General features: G+C 35.5%; 2 protein-coding genes across 3 annotated transcripts; both read left to right on the top strand.

Annotated features, from left to right (window-relative positions):
- Positions 1 to 1,287: 1,287 nt before the first annotated feature.
- On the top strand, positions 1,288 to 15,396 carry LOC109092627 (shootin-1-like). 2 transcript variants are annotated; one of them, XM_042726752.1, is made up of 17 exons: positions 1,288 to 1,425; positions 1,576 to 1,661; positions 2,170 to 2,230; positions 2,410 to 2,504; positions 3,525 to 3,705; positions 3,821 to 3,918; positions 4,144 to 4,225; positions 4,312 to 4,406; positions 10,595 to 10,729; positions 11,059 to 11,206; positions 11,653 to 11,827; positions 11,935 to 11,993; positions 12,155 to 12,255; positions 12,509 to 12,538; positions 12,785 to 12,838; positions 13,564 to 13,717; positions 15,019 to 15,396. In XM_042726752.1, the coding sequence occupies exons 1-17, from the start codon at positions 1,392 to 1,394 to the stop codon at positions 15,165 to 15,167; spliced, it is 1,737 nt and encodes a 578-aa protein (XP_042582686.1). In that variant the 5' UTR covers positions 1,288 to 1,391; the 3' UTR covers positions 15,168 to 15,396. The 2 variants fall into 2 exon arrangements, with proteins under 2 accessions (XP_042582686.1, XP_042582687.1); XM_042726753.1 differs by lacking the exons at positions 1,288 to 1,425; positions 1,576 to 1,661; positions 2,170 to 2,230 and having other exon boundaries at positions 3,586 to 3,705.
- A 1,934-nt stretch (positions 15,397 to 17,330) lies between these two features.
- On the top strand, positions 17,331 to 22,385 carry LOC109093088 (protein TEX261). Its single transcript, XM_019106817.2, has 6 exons — positions 17,331 to 17,534; positions 18,550 to 18,629; positions 20,050 to 20,203; positions 20,295 to 20,362; positions 20,445 to 20,547; positions 21,544 to 22,385. The coding sequence occupies exons 1-6, from the start codon at positions 17,465 to 17,467 to the stop codon at positions 21,657 to 21,659; spliced, it is 591 nt and encodes a 196-aa protein (XP_018962362.1). The 5' UTR covers positions 17,331 to 17,464; the 3' UTR covers positions 21,660 to 22,385.
- The last annotated feature ends 2,552 nt before the right edge of the window (positions 22,386 to 24,937 follow it).

The following is a 24,937-nucleotide window of genomic DNA, read 5'->3' as shown; positions in this document are numbered from 1 at the left end:
CAAGATGCCAGTCAGCTACGTCAGCAGCGGTCGTTTCGCGCTAGAAATGCCTTTGCCTTGCATAACAGAAATTGATTTTATTTGTTATAATACTGTGTAATTTAATTTGATGTTAAAATATGTTTTCTAATCTCAGTACTCTTTGTTTTTGGGCAGGTTTTGGAGTCAGTCACACCATCTCTCAGCTACGAGTGAAACGCGTGGCCACGGTCTAAAGTTTGCAGTTCCCCCGCGAACAGCAGCCCTTCACCGGCTCAGATTTTGACGACACAACAGCACGAGAATTAGCAATATTTTGGTAATAAGCGATTACAGAGAACGGTTGAATACACTTAAATTAAAACGCTACTTTTAAATGTGCCTTTTTATTTCTAAAATGCTTGTTAAATTAGTTTAAATGTATGTAATATTGTAAACTATGCTGTATTCACCCAAATAAATTCAATTTGTCTTGTATTTTGTCCATGAGTGTTCTTGCTTAATAATAAATATTCATCTTTTGATTATTGCTGATGCCTATAGTTATTCTGTGTGTGTTTTTTAATTACCATCCCATTTTAATCCAGCAATATAATAATTTTAACAAAGATTTTAACTGTACTAAAGCATAAAAATACCATAATATGTTTGCAGATATTTAAGAACATGCTAAGTTAACATACTTGTTTATCTGAAAAACAATGTTACAGTCAGTTATTCTCTTTTGAAAATGTGCATTCAGGGCCGGAATGGATCTTTGTTTTGGTTTGTGAAACCTGCCCACTGCCAGTTTACCAAATTGTATTTCGGCACCCCAGGTTGCCAGTTGGCAAAAAACAGCGTATTTAATTTCATTAAACGTCAAGTGCGCTCATTCCTGTTTGTGTCATCAATCTGGTAACCTGCGTGTGCTCAAGTCTGAGGAGGAGGGGCAGCGCAGCGCTGGGTTGCCAAATAACCCAAGTTTGGTTGTTTTTAACCCAGCATTTTATAGAGTGTACACTGTAAAATTCAACCATTTCAGGAAATTGCAAGTGGAAAAGTCAAATAATCATCTAAATGCATAAATGTATTTTGCTTAAAAATTGCTTTTAATAATTTGTTCAGATAACACTGTGTCATTAAACTAAGGCTGCCCATGTTTTCACAAGGGCTGAGCACATCTTCAGACAAATTATGATTGTTTTTTATCACATCCTTTCTAAATAGTCATGTTAACTCAGTTTACGATAAAGAGCAAAGCAGAATGGACTTTTGTAATATTTTACGTAACAAAATGGGAAGAATAAGCAGAGCTGCACACTAAAGTTAGTTTCAGTTCTTCCTCCCAAGTGCACTGTCAAACAGAGAGTGACAGACGCAGAAACAGAGGGATCTAGAAGAGCAGATGGTAACAAGAATCTTGAGAAATTATGTGGAATCTTGAAGCAGACGAAATCATTTCAGGTAGGATACATTAACTTTTTTCTTGCTTTAAAAATTGCCTAAACATTCTAAACTCTCAAAATTGTTTTTTAGTCTACTGGGTAATAAAAACAAATGGTCATACAAAAACATGGCTGCCTTTTATTAATACTGTAAATGTGTTTAAAACAGATGAACAACTTGAAAACTTCAGCTGTTGCCTCCTAAATTCTGAAGAGGAGAACACCCTGTCTTCAGAAGATGAAAGAGACATTGAGGTCATTTCTGCCAATGGCATTAGAGAGCACTTCTTAGTGTACATTATTTAAAAAAATAACAAAAAAATAATAATATGTAAAACAGCATGCAGTATTGATAAGTGTTTAAAACATTTCTGATATTTATGATACGATCATCTACACAATGAGCTCTACTGAATGCAACACATTTTGGTCATCTGCTAATGCAAAAAAATCTGCTTTGTACAATACTCTTACTGCATATAACAGAAATAGTAAGGCCTCCTCTTGTCACAGCTACAAGATGCAATATGAGAAATAAATGAGAATGGGAAATTAAGGAGAATGAAATTCTGAGATCCTCAAAAACAATATAAAGTTGCATAAAATGATTAAAAATCTGTCCTGTTATGCTAGTATGCAATGATTTTCTGCAGCTACAACAACAAAAAACTTGCTTAAGTGCTTCGCCCATATTTCAGTAATGGATTTATTCTGCCATGAAGTTTTAAAATGACTATTTATCATTGTATAATCTGATATACAGTGCGAGATTCTGGAGAAAGAGCGAGATGAGGCGAATGAAAAGCTGTCAAGGATGAAGGAGGGTGAGATATTAGTGGGAGTCTTTTGGAATCGCAATATCCTCACATTTCAACTCATTTACTGGAAGAGTCTCACTATGAAAGGCTTACTGAGAACTTAACTGTCACTGAATTAGCCGTGGAATAACTACTTAAAAGTGTCACTGAAAATGTGCAAACGTGATTTATGTAACTACTTTCAGCCTCTGCTCAACTGCTCAAAGAGCTGGATGTGTTAGAGATGCAGTTTCAGATTGAGCGATCGTGCAGGGAGACCGCAGAGGCCTTTGCACTGAAGGTAGGTCCACTTCCCTTTTCTCACAAGTCTAACGGCTCATATTTGTTCTGATTATTTCACATCCCTATATTGCTTACAAGCTATGACATTCTCCAAACTGAGTCATTAATCCAAGACTCTAAAAAAATATAAGGCTTTTTATTGACATCTATGGTTCCATGAAAAACCTTTAAAGGAAAAGTTCACCCAAAATTTTAAATTTACTAAAACTTTACTCTCTCTCAGGCCATCCAAGATCAAGTAGATGAGTTTGTTTCTCGGCCAGAACAGATTTGAAGAAATTTATCATTACATCATTTGCTCACTAATGGATCCTCTGCAGTGATAACAGCTGATAAAAACATCACAATAATCCACAAGTGATCCACACCACTCCAGCCCATAAATAAACATCTTGCGAAGTGAAAAACTACATGTTTGTGAGAAACAAATCAACCATTAAGCCATTTTTACATATATATATATATATATATATATATATATATATATACTTTACATATATTTTATATATATCTGCTTTATGTCAGGTATCGGCCCCCTGCTTTCCAAGATAACGAGTTTGATATAAAAAAAAAAAAAAAACAATATTGGTCAACCACTAATCTTGGATGGCCTGAGGGTGTGTACATTTTTACCGAACTGCCAGTTTATCTGTTCCTTTAAAATCCATGAAACCTTTCCATTCCACAAAAGGTTCTTTTTTTTGTGGAAAAAGTTAATTTTGATTTTTAAATTCTTTGCAGTAAGAAAAAATGCTTCTTTTAAGAACTGCTTACTGAAAGGCTCTTTAGGGAACCAAAAATGGTTCTGGCGTTTCTAGAGTCTTGATTTAAAAGTGAGAGTTCAACTCAAGGACAGATTGGGCCTGGCCAATAGTGCCATACACTGTTCACCTTTAAAATTATATAGAATATTGTTTGTATTGGATTAATAAATAAAGGGGCAAGTGATATTAAGGTTGATATTGGTAAAAGTCATCATGCCACCCTTTCTTAATCTTTGAGACTTTTGAACCCACAGGTGAATAAAGATTTCAAGGTATTAAAGAGACAAAGCCAAGCCATACTTCCCCTGATTACAGAAATGCCAGAAAATTTCTCTATCCTAACCCTGGACCCAGAGGCTGATCCCAGCTCTGAAACGTTCTCTGAGGAAGAGAGCAGTGAAGATCCACTTCTAATGAGCCAGAATCAAATTAGAGGTAGCCTAATTTATAAATAACACAAGCCTTGAAAGCATAAATATACATTCCCTGTCCAAGATTAGAGAAAGTGAAGATTTGGGCTAATTTTTTTTTCTGCAATCTTTTTGTACAGAACTACAGTCATCTGTAGACCGATTACTTGGAGAAAAAATTCAACTCACTGCACAGGTGGAGCTTCTTAAGAAAGAGAAGGAGGATTTGAAGGACAAGGTATAATGGCCTAGTGTCTGCATATGAGACATGCATACAGTTGTGGTCATAATTTCTGATAAAACAATTAACATTTTGCCTCAGAATGGTAATGGCAACTATTAACAGTGTTTCTTCAATAGGGATCTTTATGGGTCTCGTCAGTGCCATACTTTGATTATATGTAGGTTAAAATCCTAAAACATTGAATTTTATTAAACTTCAAACACTTATTCTATTCATAAGTTGGTGTTGGAGGTCGAAGAGAAAGAGGCCATTCTGAGGAAGCTCAACAAGCAGAGCAAGACTGTGAATAAAATTAAGAGAGGTGAGTCAGCTGAATATATTCTACCATTAATGAGCACCCTCAGATCAAAAGATTCATGGTAGTTTCTCTGTGTGTTCGTGAACCAGTCTCCCAGCTGGTTACAGAAGAGTTTACAGAGATGTCTCAGAAGCTCGAAATGGAGCAAGGACTCAGGCAGCATGCCGAAGTGTTTGCACACCAGGTACTCTTTTGAATAGGTGCTTTCACTCACACCGCATTATCTGCAAATTTAACATTTGTTTTTGTTTAGTAGCCAAAATGCCAAAAATCAGCTACAGTTCAAGTTTGCTGACTTGAGAACATTCCCGTGAAAAGTTCTCTTTTATGTGTGAACAAAGCCATAATGGTTAACCGTTTGAGCATGTACAAGTTTAAGACGCTCTGACATATGAGGTCCAACACAATCTCATGGCAACTATGGAGTCAATATAATATCACATATATACGCAAAAAAATAAAGTTTTGCAAAGGAAAATAAAGTTTTGCAAACAAAAATTAAAGTATTGAGGAAAATAATTTTGCTTTTTGCAAACAAAAATAAAGAATTGCAAAACATAAATGATACCGCGCGAAAGCAATGATTTTGCAATACATATTTTACATGGTCATATCTACAATTTTATTTGCAACACTGATTTTATTTTGCGCGTCAGTCTAGTTTGAGCTTGCGCTGCAGTTTTTCCTGTGCGCTTCATTTTTCTGCGCGTCTCGCTTTGTGACGCTGTTTTGACGTGGGGGTGGAGTCAAGGGGCAGGGGCGTGTACAACATGCCTCCCTGGAAGTGACGTCATCGGCCCGAGATGCAGCTCACTGATCCAGGTACTGTCATGATGAGCAGATGCATGCGAGTGGATCGCTTCTTTTTATTCACTAGCATTAAAACATGCATGGTTTCGTTTTATTAACTTTATTAACAAATGTATATGTGTATTAGCAGCGTTTGCTCAAGTTAAAGAAGTTGTTACCATGCACATCTATTGTTTATTTCTCTCGATGTGCACTCTTTTACTGGCATAAAGTTGGCTTGACGTTGGACGTTCGATATTCGCAAATCTAGGGACCGTCTCTAAAGTTACATGCGAAACTACTATACACTTCTCTAACGTCAATAGCATGCAAGGAGAATGACTAACGGTCATGAAAACAACTGTTAACTGTTCATCCAGGTGTCAACTATAATGCACACCTTTTATATTTTTTGATAATTATTAAAATAAACTGTAAATCATATGTAAAATATAGCTACTTTTCATTACCAAATGGACGTAAACACTAATTTAAAGCTCAAAAGCTCAAATGAAAAAATAGCAATATTTTACATATGATTTACAGTTTATTTGAATAATTATGAAAAATATGAACGGTGTGCATTATAGTTGACACGAAGATGAACACTTTACAGTATGTTTTATGAAAGTGAGTCATTCTGTTCAAATGCTATTGAGCTTTAAATTTGTATTTAAGTGCATTCGGTAATGAAAAGTAGCAATATTTTACATATGATTTACAGTTTATTTGAATAATTATGAAAAATATGAATGGTGTGCATTATAGTTGACACCTAGATGAACACTTTATAGTATGTTTTATGAAAGTGAGTCATTCTGTTCAAATGCTATTGAGCTTCAAATTATGGCATATTTTAAATTTGAGCCCATTCGGTAATGAAAAGTAGCAATATTTTACATTTGATTTACAGTTTATTTTAATAATTATCAAAAAATATAAAAGGTGTGCATTATAGTTGACACCTGGATGAACAGTTAACAGTTGTTTTCATGACTGTTTGTCATTCTCCTTGCATGCATTTGACGTTAGAGAAGTGTATAGTAGTTTCGCATGTAACTTTAGAGACGGTCCCTAGATTTGCGAATATCGAACGTCCAACGTCAAGCCAACTTTATGCCAGTCACACACTTTTATAGCATTAAATGTGTATTGTTACATTTGGTTAACTGCATGTGTATTAACAGTGTTTGTTTAAGATCTAACCTGTGGGAGGACGCCAGCGCACAGAAGCGTTCTTTCTTCACATTAGTTCAGAGTTACTGCTAGTTTTAATGTAAAATTATGCAATTCACTTCATAAACTATAACGTACATCATTAAAGAGGTCTACGACTCAAGTTTTATATCGATCTCGACTTCGTTTTTCATTTACATAACTCCTGGCATAAATTAATAAATGACTGTCATTGTAAGATAAAAAAAATTAAGCTCGAATCTTTTTGGTTTAATTTTGCCACGAGTTTAATGCATAAACAAACCCGCGTGACCATAGCAACCTGAGATTATCAGAGATTGATCAAATATTTTTATCCATCCCACAGTCCGTTGATCGTGTCTTTTTATGTAATATATGTGCATATAAGGCTTTTATTATTTTTATCTTTATATATATATAATATATCCAAGTGGATGCTGCACACTGCTGGTGGTTGAGGAGAGACCCCCCACATGATCGTACAGCGAATTGGGTGTACAACAATACATTATAAAGCGCTATATAAATGCATCATTCGTATAGGCTAACCGTATATAATAATTGATAATAATATTATATTAAATAGGGCTATATTTTTATATTTATTGTTATGCTTATTTCCACTTTTAATTCATGTATTGCTTACCTAATTAACGTTCTTTGTTAAATGAGTGTTTTCATTTACAAATGAAACTAGCGAATTATTCTTTTATAATTCTAGTATTTCTTATTATAGGGTTATTGTTAAATTCATCCTCTAAAGTGCACTTTAATGAAAAGTGTAATGAAAAGTAGCAATATTTTACATATGATTTACAGTTTATTTTAATAATTATCAAAAAATATAAAAGGTGTGCATTATAGTTGACACCTGGATGAACAGTTAACAGTTGTTTTCATGACTGTTAGTCATTCTCCTTGCATGCTATTGACGTTAGAGAAGTGTATAGTAGTTTCGCATGTAACTTTAGAGACGGTCCCTAGATTTGCGAATATCGAACGTCCAACGTCAAGCCAACTTTATGCCAGTAAAAGAGTGCACATCGAGAGAAATAAACAACAGATGTGCATGGTAACAACTTCTTTAACTTGAGCAAATGCTGCTAATACACATATACATTTGTTAATAAAGTTAATAAAACGAAACCATGCATGTTTTAATGCTAGTGAATAAAAGGAAGCGATCCACTCGCATGCATCTGCTCATCATGACAGTACCTGGATGGATCAGTGAGCTGCGTCTCGGGCCGATGACGTCACTTCCAGGGAGGCATGTTGTACACGCCCCTGCCCCTTGACTCCACCCCCACGTCAAAACAGCGCCACAAAGCGAGACGCGCAGAAAAATGAAGCGCACAGGAAAAACTGCAGCGCAAGCTCAAACTAGACTGACGCGCAAAATAAAATCAGTGTTGCAAATAAAATTGTAGATATGACCATGGAAAATATGTATTGCAAAATCATTGCTTTCGCGCGGTATCATTTATGTTTTGCAATTCTTTATTTTTGTTTGCAAAAAGCAAAATTATTTTCCTCAATACTTTAATTTTTGTTTGCAAAACTTTATTTTCTTTTGCAAAACTTTATTTTTTTGCGTATATATGTGATATTATATTGACTCCATAGGCAACAATCTAATTCTTAAGTTTTTGTACAATCTGCTTACGTCCCCACTGAAGGTTAGGTTTAGGGGTGGACATTCACGCTTGCTTTTTTCTACAAAATTATTTGTTTCCGTATGTAACGCATTATACAAATTTGCAACCTCGTAAAATAATTAAAACATTTTCAACATCAAAGCCAAACACAATACCATGTGCAATGACTCCATGCAGTTTAGGTGTATGATGAGTCAACAGTTGATTTGAGTACCAAAATACAATGCTGAAAAACTGAAATTTGCAGCAACAGCAAAACATCACAAGATCGTAAAAGAATCACAATAAAAGAGCACACAGTAAAAAGGAAACAAATCATAGAAAAACAGAAGTGTAGTTACTAAAGTACACATTTTTTGAAGAAAACTGATTTCAGACATGCAAATATTTAATGACTATAATGCTTATTTTTCGCTATAAATGTAATCATAGGTTAAAGACGGATGCTTATTAATTAATTTACTACTTTTCAAATACCTTTACAAGGCCATTTTATTCTTTCAAGCAACCGCCAACTGCTCGCAGAGGCTCATGGGATATCAAAAGTGGCAGGGATCAGTCCAATTCAATATACAGGTCTTGAAGCCTTTTTACTCTAGTCTGTGAGCATTAACTTAAGTGTTTATCTCTTTTACACAGTCTGCCTCGTATTGATTCACGACGCAGAGCCTATGTTTACCGCGGTGAAGATAACTTAACAGATAACTCTGGAAATACACTATATTTAATAACATAGGGTTTTATAAAGCGTTAAACTCACCCATTGACAGACGTCTGCCAGTTCCACATGCAGTGACAGGCTGACAAACAGCACTTTAGTTGGTAAATCTGACTCCGCTTGACTTGAGAAGTTTATCGATGTACTTTCGGCTCAGTTCAGTGTGGACTCGTTTCCGCTTGGATGGAAATCGCCTTTCCTCAAGTAGCCTACTACATTAAGTTTTATGACGATAAAATTTTAATAATTCCCTGTGATAACTGCTCTTCATAACAGCTCTTTATAATTATGTCCGTTATTGAGAAAAATGTTGCGGAAATCCCGAAGCAGTAGTTTTACAGAGAAACGCTTGGCGAATTTCAACTCAGTCACGCGCTGCAAAAGTGTGTTTGAATTTGACAGTTCGGTTTAAAAAGCGCGCGACCAACATGAAGCGGTGTGGTTTTTAAGGTTTATTGTGATAAATTATTATTATTATTATTATTGCGTTAAGAAAAATCCATAACGACTCGACATTTTACCGTTTACCAGTGGCCTATTTAAAAATAAATGTAAAGGTGCGCTCAACTACACGATGGAGTCTCTTCACACTGATAACACGTTTCAACCGTTTCAGCTCAACGGTCATCAGCATCGTAAATCCTCGATTCATAAGTTTTTTATTTTATTTTTATTTTTTATTTTTTTATAACTGTAGCCTACATTTATAACACTATACTTTGTATTATAGCACCTTTGCATCAAATTACAAAAACAAAACAAAAAACTAGTTAACACTAATGCGAAGGTGTTTCTAATGCAGTAGGGGACGGGGGGGACGGTAAACATGCCCTGGCTGACAACATGACAATATCTGAATCAATAGACAGTAGATGGGAGAAAGTGCAGTGTCTTGCGATTTGTTCAAGTGTGTACAAGGGCCTTGGGAGATTTGGGCTGGATCCGGTCAATTCACTCTCACAGCTGTGAACCTGCATTGATGAAACAAAGACGAGAAAACACTGGATTGAGATAACACACAATCTTTGACCATGCCAGTCCAGCTGGCTCTGTAGGTTTAGCGTTCATTCAGTCTAAATGAGCATCTCCGCTTAAAAGTGGCATCTGTCTTTGCATCCCTCGTCTCTTCCTGCGGTAATTAGCACCCATTGAGATGGCAGCTTGAAAATCGGCAGCTCTTTAAACCCCTGTCCTTGTTTGACACTTCCTTTTTGTCAGCTTTGTGTATATTGTTCCCCATTTGCAGACAGAGACATAATTGGGGTCCCAACAGGGGGCCTTCACCTGTGAAAGGGACCCCCGACGGTTCGCGTACCACTCAGACTCATTCTGAATGTGCGGCCGCACACCACACAGCTTGAATGACATTCTTTATCGCCACCCCTTCCGTTTGTCTGTTTTCCCTGTGTTTTGAAAACACATTCATCTTTTTCACGTTCAGTGTTTTTTTCCAGTCTAATGACGGACTAATTCGAAAGGGAGAAAATACAGGCCATCATCACACAAAGAGAGGCGCCCGTTTACTCATCAAGCACATGCACTTTTCCCTGTAATTGCCCCCCCCGCAGGGGTCGCGTTTGGTGATTTAGGTCCGTGCTTCTTGCAAGCCGAATGAAAGGGCAGTGAATGGAGGTGAGAAGTGAGAGTCCAAAACACATGACAAACTCGCACTTCCCTTTCCTGCTCGCCGTTTCTGCTTTTCAATAAGTCTGTTTCTTATTATATAAAATTTCAGGGAGATAATGGATGGTTTGATTTTTGGGTTTTCCAAACTGAACTAATTCTATTGAGGTTTTGTTCTGCTGAATGAAAGTTTTTCTGATAATTCGCTGCATGAATAATTAACACACCCACTTAGCACAACAAATACAATAAAATGTTGGAAAGGTCTTTAAAATTAACTTTGAATGTTGGCTTGTAAAAAAAATTATTCTAAAAAACATTATCTGAATAGACTGATTGACTGATCTGATAGACTGATTGATCAAGTGATTGTTTTTTTCCCTACAGATGCTGGTGAAACAGCAGGAAACCCAGAGACAGATTCAGAATGCAGAGACTGAGAAACAACTACAACATGCTCTGAGTCAAGTGACTGAAATCAGCAAAGCTCTGGAAGAGATACGACTCTGTTACCAAAACCAGGTGAATGTGTCAGTCTGGTGTGTTCAGATTGTGATGCTTATGTGGTTGGAAAACGTTTGAATCTATTGCATCATTTCCTGATCCAGTTTATCCTGTTCTTTACTTCATTTCTTGATTAGATGTGGTGAATAAAAACTGTAAATAAGTAATATATATTTTTATTTGCACTATATCTTGCTTTATAAATTTATATTTACACATCAATTATTTTATAATAATTACTTTATCGTGGAGGTAGCTTGTGGATTTTCAATTGAAACGATCCTAAAATATCAACCAGTGTTATATTGTGATATTTGAATCAGCTTTAATTGTGTCTGTCTATACAGCTGTCTCAGACAGCAGCTCAGGATCTCAACTCTCTGTCAGATCTGGCTGCAGTAAGAACCAAGCTGGAGATCAGTGAGAAAGAGAGAAGCGAGACTGAGATTCAGCTCAGAGACTCGAAACAATCTGTAACCGCACTTCAGGAGGAAAGTAGGTCTTATTTAAAAAATATAATATATTATATAAAAGAGCCCTTTAAGGCAAGGCAAAGCACACATGAGATCTCAGCTGTTTCACCAAGACAGAGTTGTATCTCAGACTTTTCTGCTGAGAAAAGGTCACGTCCATCTAGAGTCATAAAAAAAACGTTTCAACAATGTCTCAAACTCATGTTGGCCAAGTCTGCACTCAAAGTCTCCATATAATATACGGCATCTTTCATTATTCTCTTCTAAGACTAAATGACCAAAGCTGCTTTTTACATTTATGTTATAGCATTTATTAGAGACAGTAGAAATAGAGACAGTTTGAGTAATATAACCTGATGCTTAGACATGCTTGAGATCTCCATTATGTCTCGAGCTTTGAAAGAGCTATCGCTGTTATGAAATAAATGATATTTTGATTGCAATTTGAATCATTTATTTCGCAACTAGTCAAGCTGCTCAAGGATAAACTGAAAGAGATGGAGCAACTTCCTTCCATTCAATCTATCCAGCTGAACGAGGCCAATGAAAATCCAGTTGATCCACCATCACTGGAGCTGCCAGCACCTCCTCCTCCTCCTCCTCCTCCTCCTCCACCTCCTCCTCCATCTTCAGCTGTCACCGAGTGAGTCTTCAGCACCTTTAAATATTGAGATATTCCAACCATAAAAATACACTATACATGCAAAGTCTTCAAAAGTTGATTAGAATTAAACCCATGGTATTTTTTAGCCCATTAAAGGATTTGAGGAACAGAAAGAAGGGAGAAAACAACGCCACTCAAACTGCGAGTAAGACAATCATACCTTACATCTGACCTGTACTAGTGAAAAGCAAAATCAACACGGCAGACAGGAGGAAACAATACAATCATTTAAAAGTTGACGTTGAATCAAAGAAAGCAAGCACTGCTCTTTCATCCTCGATGAATACTGTGTTGATTTTCTCACAGAACCCGCAATTACAGAGGGTATGAAGACCAGAGCTGTGGATGAAATGATGGAAAGAATCAAGAAAGGCATTATTCTCAAACCTATTCTCAGAACGCCACAGGTGGGTCTGTCACTGGTGAATTATTACATGTTTTGCCGAACATAAATTGTACAGTGAGGCGCCAACACTGTCTGTATGAAAATAATGGAACGTGTGACAGGAAAAATCCTATGAGCATGTGCGCATCACGTATGATTCACACAATAGGACATCGATTTTAATGAAATAACAAAATACACCTATGTTATAGACATGCCTTAAATATAGGCCTGTTTAAACAGAAATAAATATTTGACATTTGGTTTCATTTCAGGCTGTGTTAGAGGATGACAATGCATGGAAGGTTAGTGATACTGCACTATTTCACATAGGTTTTTAGTTTACAATTACACATTATTCTGGTCTTTCAGGTCTTCCTGCAACCATGATTACTGTTGCATTTTAAAGTATGTGGAGGTTTCATGGGTAGTTCATGTGTGTTCAGTGACATGCCTAACTACTTTATACATTGCTTGCGAAATATGTGTTCAGAAGGTAACTGTTCAGAAATGACAAAATATTATTAATCAGAAATAATTGACATTTACAGGAGCAGAGGTCTGAGAATCGGAAATCAGCTGTGTTGGAATTGCAGGGGATGCTGGTAAAATAAGATCTTTTAAAATATGGACTACTGATTACTTTTATTACTCAGACTAGCTGCTTGCAAGGTTGACATTAAAATATACTTAAGTGGCTATACATAGTACATATATTTTCATATAAGGAAATAATCTGGGTGCAAATACTTTGATGCCCATCAGTTCAAAAATTTGCTCGTCAAGACTAGATTTATTTGACTGAAAATGCATTCAAAAATTGTTAAATATTATTTCAGTTTAAAATCACTATTTTCTATTTGAATATATATTAAGTTTTAATTTATTCCTGTGATGCAAATCTGAATTTTCAACATCATTACTCCAGTCTTTAGTGTTAACTGTCACTGTTATTTTTTTTATTAAACATTGGTATGTTTTAATTAAGTTTTGATATATTAACGGTAGGAAATTTACAAAATATCTTCATGGAACATGATCTTTACCTAATATCCTAATGATTTTTGGAATAAAAGAAAAATCGATAATTTTGACCCATACAAAGTTTTTTTGGCTATTGCTACAATTTTACCCCAGCGACTTCAGACTGGTTTTGTGCTCCACGGTCACATATTACTGTTTGTATCCATTCTTTAATAGGTTCTGTGTTAGTGATTTTACCATAATTAAGGCAGTTTTATGGAAAACACCTCTTAAGTAACCACAGTAAAATGCATGATCTCTCATGGTTTATTGTATTAATGTAACTTTATTTGCTGGTTCACCTCAGGATTGCATGAGGAGGCCTGGCCCTCGAAGGGTGGAATCTAAAAAACGCTTCAGCCGTAATGTTGGGGAGGCGGAGCTTCAGATGGTGCTCCAGAGAAGGAGGAGGGCCATTGGGGATGAAAAAGGGACCCCTCCTTCTCCACCCAAACCCAAAGGTACTATCTCTCTCTTTACTCTTTACTAAAGCTTGAAAAGCATCATTTGAACTGCTGATGCATTTAAATGTGCTTCAGCTTATACAAAACTGGTCGTCTCTAAAGTTTATTATAGTAAATAAAAACGGTAAATTCTGAATTTATTTGCAGATCATTTTTATAATCTAACAATTATAAAATCATCTTTCGTCATGATCTTTTATCCCTATTTATCCTTTATTATCACTTATGTTTTATCCAAATGTTATAATTCATTTATCCATTATTTCATTTATCTTTTATCCCCTGAGATGTAATGTGTACAATCTTAAAAAATACTGAGGAATTTACTATATTTACTATATATATATATATATATATATTATTTATTTATTTGTTTTTCATTTGAATAGGGACAGATACAAAATTAAACATAGATTATTTCATAAAGAACAATCTGATGCATGTATCACAGTGTTTATAGCCATGGCTAATTCGCAACACCTGTCCCTAGAAGAGCTTTTTAACAGTCAAGATAATGAGAAAAAGAAAAAATTAAAGAAAAAAAAAAAAAAAAATATATATATATATATATATATATATATAAAAATATTACAGCAAATACAATGAAATGTCCAATGTCCATATATATATATATATTCAGCTAAATTCTGCAATTGCCTTCTGAAAATAAAATAAAGAGGATTTATCTGCTAAAATATTAAAAATGACAATATTTAAGAATAATATTTTTTAATTATTATTTTTTTAACAGCCGACGCCTATAGCCTTGAGGTTAGTGCGCCAACATATAGCACAACTGCGCTTTTATTATTATTATTTTTTAACTGACTAACTTACCTAACAAAAATGTACGCAAAACATTAAAAAACGTAATTTATTTAGTATTCATTTTTACGTAAAGTCTTCATTAGTAGGCTAAACCTCCAAATGGCAGAGCTGTTTATAAGTAAATAAGAAATAAAATATTAGGCCCATGTGAGGTTTATGCTTAAAGTAACCACACTCTCTGAAAACAAGTTTTAATATGCAGTTTTGCTTCTCAGTAGAAGTTATCTTACAATTTGTAGATATTTTTTTTTTTACTGTAAAAAGATACATTTGGGGATAAAAAGGATTTTTGATGAGTAGTTTAGTAGTGGCTTGTGGAAAATGAAACCTTTTTTTTTAATCAGAATCAGATTTATTGGCCAAATTGTTTTTTTTTTTCACAGTGGTGCTTAAAAGCAGCCTCTTCATTTATTGATTGGTTATGAATGTTTGTGCGAGCTGCATTATAATGTTCCCTCTCCCACTCGCAGATCCACCCGCAGCCGTGTCCGTCTTGAACTCTTCGCCCTGGGCGGGGGAGAGTGGAAGCGCCCCTGTGCTCCGCAGACTTCAGCAGAACCGTGAGAAGAGAATCTCTCGCATAAAGGCTTCAGAGTCCATTATATGGGAAAAAAAGTGAGTTTTGAGGGTCTTTTAGTCTGACCTTCTGCACTTTTGAGAAACGCGATTTTGAACTAAGTATGACTTGAACACCTATTTCCTTCTGCCAGATGACTGTTGGAATTTGTTTAAAGTAAATGTCACGAAGCTGAATAAAGCGTTAACCCTGTTAACTGTGCGATGAAAAAACCAAGGACCCATGCATTCAAAAGTGAATTATGAAGGAAATAAAAGACATTCTTTCTGCACATACTCAGTCTGTCTGTTCTTTGCACTCAGTCTGCGTTTGCTGTTGTGTTGGGCATTTGTGCTTTTGAGGTGTAAATTCTTCCATTAAAAGACTTGACTTTCTTGAATGCTTGACATGCACAAGTATTTGTACCTTTGATCGGTTCTCTCATTTTGCTGAATTACAAACCAGACCTTGACATTTTTAAAGCATTAAAATTCTAAATTATTTTAATGTGATATTGTTTTATATTCATAAAACCAGCATGGCACCCTGCTGGGTTTTATTGTGTGTCATTCTTGGTACATTTGTTGTTCAGGTTTCTACTGCAATGTTAATATAATGCCAGAGGATCTCATTTGGACTGAGATCAAGGCTTTGGCTCAGTGTAATCAAGTCCATCTCGTCATTTTTGATCCATAACCTTGTTAATTTGACTCTGAATTTGGGATTATTGATTTGGAGAAAGGCAAAATATTTTTTTTTGGTAAAAAACGTCATTCTTGGTAAATTTGTTCAGGTTAGTGAGATTTACTCCAACGATAGAAATAAAACCTTGGGATCTCATTTGGATTGAGATACAGGCTTCTAATCAAAGGAGTCAAGCCCATCTTGTCCTTTTTGACCCATAACTTTGTTATTTTGGCCTTGTATTTGGGATTACGCCAAAATAAATTGTCACTACTCTCCAGACATGCTTTCACGTTTCCCTTGTCTTGTATCAATTTCCTGCAATAATAACTGAGGAGTTTTTATCCAAATAGTAAAAACGGGCCTTCTCTTGGAACACATGGGGGTCAAATACTTGTGCAACAGTGTGTAAAGCTAGCTTTAAGACTTTAAGCTACCAATAATAAAAAATATTATATTAAAAAAAAAAAAAAATTAACATAATGTCTTTGTAAATAAATTGTTATTGATTTTTATTATTTTTTAAAAATAAAACCGTAAAAACAGCCATATTAGGTAAGTATCAGAATATATTTCTAAGTCGCTGTATGTGCTGTCAGTGTCAAAGCCTTTAGGTGAGTTTATCCGTCCATCTGGAAATGCCTGGAATGAAAAGGGCAGCCTTTTCTCCTAACACCTCCACACTCCTATTCTTTGATAAAAGCATTTTAAATGGAGTACAATTATTTTCCACTCTCACTCACTTTTGCTTCTCTCTTTTAAAAAAGCATTTCATTCTGTACGGATTCCTCTCACCCAAGAGAGCTTTTCATCATACAAACACTATAAAGAATTCATGTTTTTCCCCAGAAACTGAAAGGTGTCTGATTTGGGTGTGTGTACATCTGTGCATGTGTTTATGTGAGGTAGAAGGTGAAGAGATGTGTAGATGTGGATATAATATGCATGACCAAAACAAGTGTAAAAAAAAACTCAAAATGTGTGAGGTCCTTGGAAAGCCCCCTTTTTATTTCTAAATGTCTGTCTGCCTGCCTGTCTATACCCTGACTGAATTTGTTTCTCATGGAAAAAAAATAATAATAATGTTTTATTTTATTTTATTTTATTTTATTTTATTTTATATAAACGCACCTACTGTAAATTGGTGTGTTAGCAGAGCTTTAATCTATCTAGAAAGATTATTTTATTTTATTTTATCTATAAATTAGCAGAGCTGTATTCTATCTAGACATTTTCTTATTTGATTAATATTTTTTAGAATCACTACATTATTAATTATTTAATTTAATTAAATATTATTATATAATTTAAGTATAATAATTCAATTTAATTTAATTTATAAATGCACCTAACTGGTTCAGAAAATGTTCGCATGTTAACAGAGCTGGAATCTATGTACATAGATTTTTAATTTTATTTTAATTTATTAATTAATTAATATGTGTAGAATCGATACAGAAATCTCATACTCTCGTTTGCGTTATTTCACCGGTGCAATACCGCCTCCAGTCTGAGTGGCGCTGTTGGCGTTCAGACTCCCACATCAGCTGCGCGCTACGTCTGAGGAAGCCGCAGAAGAAACTTTGACCAGCTCAGTTGTTAGCCTAGCAGCGGAGACACACATCTCCTTTATTGTTTACCAGTCCCGTATTTGCTCGACTAGCCCTTTGAAAAAGATGTGGTTTATTTATTTACTCAGCTGGTTGTCGATGGTGGTGCAGATATGTTTCGTTACTCTCGCTATCGGTGAGTTTTATGTCGCCGCTGTTAGCCGCTAACTCCTTTTGCTGACGCCGCCGAAGAAATCCCTCCACTCCTGTGCCTTATATCTATAAAATATCTGCTTATTATCAATTAAATAGCAGCCTATGGGCAAAAAATGATGTAAAACAGAACAGTGGGCTGAGCTAAAACAAAAAACAGGTCATATCTTTTTGTCTAAAATAATTGTACATAATAATTGATAAGCTCGTTGTGTTTCAGGCTTGCATCTGTTTTTATCTTTCACACTGTGGTGTTGCACTATACAGGATTGCATTGATTTGTAATTGCTCCACCCATTTACATAACATCCATTCGGGGAAAGTTACATGCATGGCTTGGCACTTCAGCTTTAAATGAACTGTAATGTCTGTAGCAAATGAATGATGGCCATTTTTCAACTCTCTTTTAGTGGTTGGCACATGCGGATTGTGGGCAGTGTCGTAAAAAGAGTACAAATGTCTCTGTCCACGTAGGCAGTTGTATTAATAATGGTGGCTGAGAATTTGGCAACCTGACAAAGCAGCAGTATTTATACACCTGTGTTTACTCGATAGATAGATATTTGCTTTGAAACCATTTGAATGAATTAAGATGTTTGTTGTCATGATCTTGCATGTTTGTTGAACACATAATATGCACTAAAGCATTTACATATAAAGCATTTGATGCATGCACCTTATAATGCAGCCTGGGATCCCACGAATAATGGTAAAATTTTGCAATACATTAATCATACTATAAATGTGATACGTTTTTAGAAAGTATAATGCATTGAAACACATGACAAACAACCAATTTCAGATTGAACAAGGTTACAGTAAATAATAAAAAACACACAAACTTTAGTTACAATTATTTATGAAAAGATATAATGCATTATAATGTACACTTAAATACTTTTATAATGCATTATACATAAAGGCTTTAAGTGAAGGGTCACGTGTACTGTTTTCAGTCTGTTTGTAGTTTTTTCTTAGTTTGCTATTTGTCTTTCCAGCTGCAGGCCTGTATTATCTGGCAGAGTTAATAGAAGAGTACACAGTCTCCACTAGCCGCATTATAAAATACATGATTATGGTGAGTATTACCTTTGTAAACTTTAGTTTGGCGGGCATGGGATTGCATAAAACATGCATTATTAGTAATGCTTGCATAGACTAATATTGGAGGAACTCCAACCACATCTGAGGACCAGAGTGTCATACTGTCTCTTTAAACTGTCTTTGTCTAGTTTTGCAAGTAAGAATCACAATCATTTGTTGTTTTAAATAAATCAGAACAAGTCAGAATAAAAGCACACTGAATACACAAAATAGATAAAAAAAAAAAAAAAAAAATCATTGTCATTGTTCTGTGTAATATTTTTGGATATCTTCTTGGCAGCTATAATCCAGGTCTTTAATGTAGAAAGTTGTGCCATATTCACCCGAGCCGTGGATATTTCTAACATAATAATGTCTTGAAGATGCATCAGCCACTTGTACATATCCAAAGTATGTGGAGGGAGCCAGTGTTGTGCTAACAGTTTTTTTTGCTGATGTCTAACCGGAGAGCCAAACCATTTCTGCAACTTAGAAAAGCTCAACGCAGAATTGTTATTCAATAGCAATACAGCAGGGATCGCCAGTATAGGGTGCTCAATAATTTTTGATAAGGCAGAAACATACCGCATTCCAAACATTTTTGACCTTTTCACATTCCCACATCATGTGAAAAAAGGTTCCAAGTTGTTGATGAGAACCGTTATTGCAGAAGGGGCTGAATGAAGAGTCAATATGATGTCTTTTCAGTGGGGTCCAAAAGGTTCTGTGACAAAATGTTTGGATTTCTTGATGAAGTGAGAATGTCCTGCCATGGTCTACCCCAGTTCATGATCTCTTTCCCATAAACGCTGTACAGCTAAGCCCTTCGATGTAGCCTCCAAAAACCTTCCCGTACATCCATGAGGTAAAGTGCCCAGACAAATTCATATCAAGACGGGCAATAATTGGATGCAAGGGGAGCCTTTCCAAATACGTTTTCCTGTCTTATCAATAGCGCTAGAGGCTCGAGCGACAACGCAAATACCATTGGAGGTAAAGGGAACCCTTGTCTTGTGCCTCGTTGTAAACTGAAGGGTAAAGAATACACCCTGTTAGTTACCACAGAAGCTGTGGGGTTCTTATACAAGACCTTAGTCATATTCACGAAGCCTTCGCCAAGTCCGTATCCATCCGAAACAGACCAGAGGTAGTCCCACTCCATCCTATCAAATGCTTTCTCCCTTACCTCCTCTTAGGTAACAGGCTGCCCTAAAAGTTCTTCAGGACTAAGACGGGGTTGATTGAGAGACTGCAGAAAGTCAGTTTGGGTGCATTTGTTAAAATCCATCGGTTAGTGTAGTGAGCATCAGCACGATGTCTTCTCTAACAGTACTTCAGACAGTATTGCACAGTTTTTAGTGATGTTGCGTCACACATGCGTCTCGTCTCATCTAACTCGTACTCTCCTCTCTCAGTTCTCCACAGCGGTGCTGGTGGGACTCTATCTGTTCGAGGGCTTCCCCACGCTCATGATCGGAGTGGGTCTCTTCACCAACCTGGTTTACTTCGGTCTGCTGCAGACGTTTCCATACATCATGCTGACCTCGCCAAACTTCATCCTGTCATGTGGTGCGTGATGAAGAGGGTCGTTTATATGTACTTTACGAGGATCTCTGTGCTTGTGCTCTCCTCTCACCTGTAGCTTTGCTCTCTTTTGCAGCACTGGTTGTGGTAAACCACTATATGGCCTTCCAGTATTTTGCGGAGGAGTACTATCCTTTCTCTGAGGTAGGCTCTTTTTTATTTTACAGACTGAAACAACATAAATGCTGCATGAATGATGTCAAGGTTTAATGCGTGTGTGTTTCAGGTTCTAGCGTACTTCACTATATGTCTGTGGGTGATTCCGTTCTCCTTCTTTGTTTCGCTCTCTGCTGGGGAGAATGTTCTTCCATCCACTGTGCAGCAGGGAGGTGAGTGACTATCTGACCTTAGCTAATGTGATTTCCTACAGTCTATATGAGCACATATGCTTATGTACTGTACTTACAGGGGTGAGGGATTTACCGGTGCATCTATTAAAATGGTAGAAATCTATATACATTTTCAAGAATTGTTTTTACAGTCATAAACAGGAGTAGGATCAAGTAAAATATAATAAAATAAAAAAAAAACTTTTTTTTGTAATGTATATGCCTTCAAATATATTAAAATATGCACATTGTTTTTAGTGTAAATAAAATGAATAAACTTTAATAAAATATGGTTGGTCATTTATAAGCCCTGAATATATATTTAAATATGCATTTCACTTTGAACATAGTTTTTAGTGTAATTAAATAAATATTAAAGTAAATTTGCTTCTTTGTTAGCTGTATATACATTCAAAAAAATATTTAAATGAGCATTTTTCTTTGAATATTGTTTCACAGTCTATTTAAATAAAGTAATAAAATTTAAATTTTTTATTAAAATACATAGCTTTTTTGTCATTTTACATAGCTTCGAAATATTCAAAAAAGCATTTTACTTTGAACATTGTTTTCAGTCTGATTAAATTTATAAATGAAATCATATAAAATTAATATTTTATTAAAAATAAATTAGCTTTTTCTTGTAATTCATAAACCGTTCAAATAATATTCAATTATACATTTTACTTTCTATTGTTCAATTGTCTAATTACATAAAAATACTAAATAAATAAAATTAATAAATATTTTATTAAAAATACATTTGCTTTTTTGTGATTCACATACCTTCAGAAAATATTCATATATGCATTTGAAAAAATAAATATGTTCTTTTGTAATTTAGTCAAATGTGCATTTTAACAACATATATCATTTATGGTTGAAGTTTAATAGGTGTTTTGTGGGTGTTCCATAACAATGTGTATATTATGATGTAATAAAAATACTGTAATTGAAAGCACTATCCATTATTTCCTGTTCCTCTGTGTTTTTCAGATGATGTGGTGTCAAATTACTTCACTAAAGGCAAGCGGGGCAAGCGCTCAGGCATCCTGCTCATCTTCTCCTTCCTGAAGGAGGCTGTTTTGCCAAGCCGACAGAAGATGTACTGATGAAGTGGTACAGATGCGCATCGAACGGAGGGGTTTGGGAGGGTTTGTTCAGGCCACCGGCCCCTTTCAGTGGACAGTGTGTTTTTGTGAGAGGAAAGATAATAATGAGATTGAATCTGTAGCCGAGGGAGAGGACCAGATCAGAACAAACGCACACAAACAAACCCTCGAATGAACTTACTGTCTGTTGATTCATGTCCAGAGTCGCCAGCTAATTTCTTCTTAGGCGTCTAAAGCCATGAAAGGACTTGAGAAGTCTTTCATTCGTGAAGGCTTGATCTTTTGACGTGTCTGTCCCTGGATGATTGTTGACGGGGCTTCAGCTTCTCTAGAGGCTCCTGCTGATTTTCTTCTGATTGCATCACTTCGAAAGCCAATGTTTGTGATGCTTCGCTCATGAATAAATTGATATGTCTGGATTATTTGTTCACATTTTAAAGGAATGTTTTACCCTGAATCCAATGTTCAGATCGCTCACCCTTCATCACATCTTACACTACAAATATTTGTTTATGGTTAGACTTTTATAATGCCCTGATGATGAGTCAGTTTAGAAAGGATTGTGTTAAATTATAAATCCATCAGCCGTTGGTGTGACAAGCAAAGAAAAGCTATTTTTGGGGTAAAATGTTGCTTTAAATGAAAGCCATAATGTTGGCAATGCTTAATTTGTGTGCTGTACAGAAATATAATAAAATTCAGTTGTATGAGTTTTTAAAAGGTAAACATTGTCATGTACAAATGAGAAAGATGCACAGAGGGTGAAATTTAGACAGGTTTTTTTATAGGATTATTAATTACAATTATAATAATGAAGCACTTGGAACATAGTTTTTCAGTTTAAATATGAAAAAATAAATACAAAATTGAATGTTATTAAATATAAATTGACTTTTGTAATTTACATGGCTTCAAATATATTAATTTTAAAACGTTTAAATCAATATGGCGTTTTAAACTTTTTCTCCGAGCTGTTTGGTTTCATAAAAATGTGTATATTATGATAGTAACGGTGCTCATCTATCAGGAAAAAGTGCTCAATTATCAGGAAATGTTTATGCAAAATTATGCAATTAAGCAAAAGTTTAGCAATAAAATAAAGAGCACATAATTATTCATAAAGTAAGCTTTGTCATCTTTATATATACTGTATACAGACCTGGACATGTTCATATCTAGTAAACATGTTTTTTGAATAATTTTTTGATTACATTTGGGTTGTGTAATATAGCTCTTTGACCAAAATGCAGATTTTGTTCATTTTCTTAAACGATAAATGTGAAGAATGTGTCAGAATGACTCAGAGGGGCTCAAACACGGTCTGTACTGACACATTTGCGCTCCTCTTTATTTGGCAGACGGATCTTACACTTGGAGTGTGAGGTTGAGGAAAGGTCAGCACACATTCACTTCAGGAAGCTCTCGTCTGGGGAATGAATCACTTAGGAGGGCGGAGGTTGCCCTTTGCTGGTGTTATCTGACTGTTTTCTGCCGTGTTTCATGGCTGAGGTTAAAGTTGACATACAGAAAACTAGTTTTAGGTCAGTGTGAAAGGGCAGCTCTTTTCTCGCATGTCAAAAATGAAGCCAAGCGTCCTCTGGGATCGGATGACGACAGCAGAGCTATTTTGGGTCGTGACCCGGGTCACTACGGTTTCGACCTTGACGCCTCCAGACTCCTAACCGTATTCGCTCAGAGTTCAGCTTTCATTCACACCTACATAAGTTCAGCATCGGGGAACTTTTCAGAGATTCTTTTTTGCCCTTATACATGTTTTCTGCTCCCTTTTTCACACTTTGATGATGTGCATGCAGAGGCATGTTGCAGTTAAAAGCTACTCCACAAATTTTAGCCTTTGCTCAGATTTTTTGTGTTTTGGAAAAGCATTCGACTCTGTCAAGAACATGTCGGAGCCATACACTTAGAGCTTACATTCAAAGGCCTTTTTTCATTGCTTCCTGTCTCATCTATACAGTACCATCAGACAATGGCACCATTTTATATTCTACTGTAAAGTGGGGGGTGGCGGTCAATTCTAAAGTGTTTATACGCTAAACTTGGTAAGATTTTTAAATGTTTTTGAGTCTCTTGTGTTCACCAAGGCTGCATTTATTTGATTAAAAAACAATGTAATTTATTCCTGTGAACAAAGCTGAATTTTCAACATCATTACTCTAGACTTCAGTGTCAAATGATCCTTCAGAAATATGAAATCTTGAAATAGAAATCTTTTGTAACATTCTAAATGTCTTAAAGTCACTAAAATGATTGATTTCTTTTCAAAAATGAATGAAGATTATGTTCTTGAATGAATTATTATTCATGGCTCTTTTATTGCTGGGATGGAGATTTTACATTTTCACGCCCCTAAAGATGACACATGACACTGAACAAAACAAACATTGACTGGCTGCTTGTCAGTCAGGCGGTTCTTGGCCAATGAAAGCTAAGATGGAGTCCAGGCTTTCTACTCTCAACCAGAAATTTGTGAGACTATTCAAAACATGACTTTGGTGTCTATAGATGATACACTTTCCGAAAAAAAGATACAAAAGTTGTTACTGGGTTGATACCTTTGAAATGGGTACACCTTTGTGCATCTCTGTACAGTCTGTCAAACCTTCACCAGGTGCAGTGGAGTCAGTCCTATATCTGTGGAGCTGAGGATACAGCACTGAGGAGGCTGACAACAGTTTTACTACACAGAGGACATGGATCTCACACCATAGAAACTTTACTAAAAACTGGGATTATGCTGAAAGTGTATCCATTTTTTTCATTCACTGGAAACTTGAGCTCAGTATCTAACAATTTCTGGCATAATTTTGAACAATTCATTAGTTAATTTTAAAAATAAAATTATTTCTTTAAAATATAATATGACTTTCCTTTTCAGCTGATGTTACCAGTTCTGGTAATTTTGCTCATCAGTGCAAATTAAAAATCAATCAATCAATCAATCATAAGTAAATATATAAACAGTTTCCATTTTTCATTAAAATATAATAACTTGCTTTACCTCCAGAATGCCTTTTTTGGTTGATAATTCCAGTGAAGACTATGCAGTGCTATTTACAAATAAATAGAACGAACATACAAATTAAACAATTTCAAACAGGGCCCACTGGTACAACCTGCACACATAAATTGATCACTAGTGACAGTAAAGACTGTATAATGTTAGTAAAGATTTCTATTTCAATAAATGCTGTTTTCAACATCGATAATATTTAGAAATGTTTCTTGAGCAGCAAATCAGCATATTAGAATGATTTCTG

This window comes from Cyprinus carpio, chromosome B7, assembly GCF_018340385.1.
Source record: "Cyprinus carpio isolate SPL01 chromosome B7, ASM1834038v1, whole genome shotgun sequence".
NCBI classification, from domain to species: domain Eukaryota; kingdom Metazoa; phylum Chordata; class Actinopteri; order Cypriniformes; family Cyprinidae; genus Cyprinus; species Cyprinus carpio.
Note: the sequence above shows the minus strand (reverse complement) of the source record. Positions and strands in the feature narration are given on the sequence as shown.